The 4,425-nt window shown below is 43.2% G+C and overlaps 1 protein-coding gene across 6 annotated transcripts in view; it reads right to left on the reverse strand.

Moving 5' to 3' along the window:
* Positions 1-3,215, reverse strand: part of DOCK9 (dedicator of cytokinesis 9) — a 207,448-nt gene extending 204,233 nt beyond the window's left edge. For 4 of the 6 annotated variants that reach the window (XM_008578449.1, XM_008578434.1, XM_008578428.1 and 1 more), the window contains exon 1: positions 2,965-3,174. In XM_008578449.1, coding sequence (XP_008576671.1) covers positions 2,965-3,126 — 162 coding nt within the window. In that variant the 5' untranslated portion in view covers positions 3,127-3,174. Of the gene's footprint in view, positions 1-2,964 lie in introns of all 6 variants that reach the window. The other 2 variants (XM_008578478.1, XM_008578466.1) reach the window with 1 other exon arrangement.
* Positions 3,216-4,425: the final 1,210 nt, after the last annotated feature.

Genomic DNA, 4,425 nt, shown 5'->3' on the forward strand with positions numbered 1-4,425 from the left:
GGGGGGGGGGGGGGGGGGGGGTGTCCTACAGAGCTTCGGGATGGGGGCTGGTCCCAGGAAAGACCAAGGCAGGATTATATGGCTGGGACTTTCTCCCCTCTTTCCCCCCTCCAGGGAGGGGGAAGAGCTGAAGGTTGAGTTGATAACCAATAGCCAATGAAGTAATCAGTCATCCCTACGAAATGAAGCCTCCATAAAAACCCAAGAGGACTGAGTTCTCAGAGCTTCCAGATAGCCCTAAAGGGTTGCAAGACGGAGAGGACATGAAAGCTCTGAGATTCCCCACATACCTCGCCCTGTGCATCTCTTCTATCTAGCTGTTCATCTGTATGCTTTCTAATATCCTTTATAATACTGCCTGAAGATAAGATCATACCACCTTTGCATGGGGGTGACCCAAGGGAATGCCAATGGACCCTTAAGAAAGAGTTTGGGTGGTTCAAACCAAAGGGCAATAATGTCCTAAAATGCCTATGCCATAGATAGGAATCAATAGAGCTAGTCTGCATATATCCAAAGATAATATAATTAATTGTCAATCATGACCATAGCAAACCCACTGAGCATTCAGCCTTGAACCACATTACTTCTTGGTATAGCTCTAGAACAAAAGGGTTGGAAAGTATAACTCTAGGGAGCTGAACAGTCAAGAGGCTAGAAAAGTTTATCAAAGATGAGCCAGTTATTGTTTAGGGGAAACTACAAAAAAATTTAAAAATCACACTTTGGTTTTAGTATGAGCGATTATAACCTAGCTTCTCCAAGTTCAAGTACAGGACAATAAAATGAATTCACTTTTTAACTGAGCACTTATTATGGAGCCAGGTACTGTTCTGTTGGGGGCAGAGCAGTGAATAAAACAGGCAAAAATCTCAGCCATCCTGAAATCTTATTCTTGTTGTACTATAAGTATACTCTTAGTAACACTACTAATTACTATTACTATACTAATGCTGTTATTCTGGACTAAGAGTACAGCAGGTGGAGATAAAAACTATGAAGAAACTATGCAGGGAATGGTGAAAGGGCCTGCTGAGATGTCGCAGGGTCCAACAGGGGGTCAAGGGAGCCTCGCTGAGGATGATCTCAATGAAGACCTGCAGGAGGCCAGGCAATGAACCCATGGCAGTGCCTGGGTGGAGATGTCCCAGGAAGAGGGAACAGAAGGCAGCCTGAGTGGCCACAGCGAGATGAGGAATGAAGAGCAGAGAAAGAAGCAAATAAGCACAAGCAGAGAGGAGGAAGCAGGGAGTGGTGGGCGGTGTCGCAGACAGAGCTGGAGGCCACTGTAAGCATTCTGCGTTTGACTCTGAGCTACCAAAGGGCTCTGAACATAGCAGTGACATGGCCTGACTTTCCTTTTCAAAGGATTCTGCTGCATGGAGAGGAGGCCATAGGGGGCAAGGACAGAAGCATGAAGACCAGTTAGGAGGGAGAGAATGTATCTCTCCATCCAGCAGCACCTTTGCCAAACACACACACACACACCTCTGCTAGTGCAGGCAAGGGTGGGGACAGAGAGCCACTGCTGCAGCAATGCAAAAGTGCAGTGTTTTAGAAACCCAGGCCGAGAGCCCTGACAAAGCTCCTGGCAGGTTACTATTTCCTCATGCAATGAGAGAGAAAAGAAAAATTGGCAGAGTCTCTTAAAGCTAAGTTAACCAGAGAAAGTCAGTCAGGCCTAAGGGAGCAGGAGCTTGCAGCATGGAAGGGGCATTGCCATTACTGGCCCAAGTGGGTCCTAGGCTGCCAAGTTGTGGATATACTAATGGGGCAGGGTGCTGTAAAGAGCCAATCCTTCTAATCTCTGATGCCAATGTTCTCAAAAGCATATTCCAAAATACACCACAGCTTAAAATATTAAACAGTTAATATAGCTCCACTTAAATTCCACACCACACATAACACTAACTTCCAAAATGCATCTGAGGCCTCAGGTAATGCTCTCCTTTCTTCCTCCCAAGTATTCTGAGTGCTAACATCACATAAGCCCCTCCACAAAATGCATCCTCTCTCCCGGCTCTTGCAAGGCCAAGGCAACCCAATCAGATCCTGAGGCTCACATGGCACGCCAACCCCCACCCCCACCACACCCCCGGTCTCAGATGGCAGCCTCACAACTGGGAAAGGTCTCGGCGTTTCCAAATGTTTTATCCTCCCAAACAGCTGCTGGCAAGATTCACAGAGAAACTCTCACATCCATTTGTCCCCACTCATTCTGATGAAAACTGTGATAAGAACAGAAGGAAAAATGGCAAGGCATCCTGAAGGAGACCAATATATAGCTTCCTCATAAGGCTGGCATTGGTAAAAAGGCCATCAGGAGGCACACCCATCTGTGACTGGACACCTCTTTGAGTCTTGTAAAGGAAGGACAGAACACAGAAGTGTCCTGTCAAACTAAGCTTCCTTTTACTCTTAAGACCCTTCATCCAGAACATTATAAATAGTTGGATTAAAAAAAAAATTACAAATATTTGTCTCACGCCCATTACAATTTTGTTCATGCTCCCTTTAAATTTCTCCCCCTGAACTGAAGGACTAACCACAATCCATTAGTAAGAAAAACCTAGCCAAGTAAAAGACTAAGATGTAAAGGGACTGAATAATTCACTATCACGGGGAGAGGGTTCATATATATAATACCCTAAACACACACTTTGCCAAGTATTATTTCTGGGACTATATCAAGAACACATAAGCTCATAAAATTACCTTAGAAAACTATTCTGTAATAAAATATCTTACTCCAACTCTTCTCTATGTATTTAGCTTTGATTAATACACGGCATTCTCACACATACAAGCAGGCACCTCATAATTTAAATTTAAGGATATTACCCATATATACATACAAACTACATATATACAAGCATATGAAATAAATATCTTTGCTTTACAAATAAAGACTAGTTTATTCTAACACCATTAAACTACTTGTTAGTTAAGCCAGACAGCATTTACCAGACAGGAGGAGATCAATAGTTCTGAATCTTCTTTTGTCCAATTGTATGCAGTATATTCAAGGACATTATTCTCTCCTTGCTGTTTGCACATATAAGCACAGTTTCTTTCAAAAACTGTGCGGATGCCTTTAAACAGAACCACACTAGTAGTGCAACCCATCCCCAAGGTGTGGATGTTCCAATTTCTAGCAATCTCTACTCCATTTCCACATCCTCTTCCTTGGCTCTTCAGAAACAGACTCCCACTGTACCATCTTCATGACAAGCAGTTACCAGTACCGGAACAGAAGGGAAGCTCCGAGCTGTTGTACTACAATCCGTTCCTGCCCAACAGCCTGACAAAAAATCCAGGATCCGAGTGTAAAACAGGAGGGGTGGTGCAAAAACAAGATGACACACCTCAGATGTACCCAAACCTTTAAAGAATCATTTTTCCAGTGGATTGCTTCACTTTTAATACCAAAGAACAAATAAGCATAAGATTTGCATGTGGTTACTGGAAAACTGCCGGCTCCTGTGACTTGCCTGGGATTGTTCTCAATTTCAGAACCTGCCCAAAATGAAAAAGACAGTGCCAGACAGTCACACTGCTGCAGATGCTGCTGGAAGGCACAAAGAATGTTCATCTGCTGCAAGAAATCACTTTCCCAGAATGCTTAGCCTAGCATCTATATTAACAAACATCTCTTTCCTTGACCTAAATATGCTGTTTGTTTAATCCTGCATCAGCAAGAACACAGAAGCAAAAGAAAAAAGTCCAAAAACGAGTGAAATCGCTAATATGACTGCTGCTATGGAAACACGTGTAAGCCCACTTCACACAACCTTTTGCATGTATGGGTAACAGCTTGCTGACAGCAAACCACAAGGGAACGTAACATTGCTGTGTCGATCTTGACTTCTGCCCACCTCCACTCCTTGCTAGAGAGGGTTAGCAAGTTTGCACTGCTTAAAAGGATTTTCCTATCTCTGGTACCCAAAGATGCAAATGAGAACATGGATAAAGGGTTACCCACTCTGGCTGGACATATGCCCTCAGAAGCAGCACTCCAGTATGCAATGGTAAATACACACTAAAATCTCACAGTCAACATGGTCATTCTTTTCTGGTGCATATGTAATCCAAGTCCTTCCACTGCAGACTGAACTTAGTGGTCCTACACTATTTCACGTGAATCTCTGAGAATGGCTAATAGGGAAACCTGTCACTGACACAATGCCGAGTTGACTCTTGCCATTTTCCTTCCTAAAAAATGAAAGGCTAACTATATAAAAAGACCACAGTGAACACACAGGGAAACCTCTCCGACCCACAACATGCATCTAGAAAAAAGTTATCGTTCTTTTAAGATATGCTCTGATATCATTCCTCATTTTACAAGGCAACAAATAGTTTTCATTTTCTATCTACAGATTTCAATGCTATAATGAATTATAACAACTGAGTACCTAGAGGCTG

This window comes from Galeopterus variegatus, unplaced genomic scaffold, assembly GCF_000696425.1.
Source record: "Galeopterus variegatus unplaced genomic scaffold, G_variegatus-3.0.2 Scaffold74, whole genome shotgun sequence".
Taxonomy (NCBI): Eukaryota; Metazoa; Chordata; class Mammalia; order Dermoptera; family Cynocephalidae; genus Galeopterus; species Galeopterus variegatus.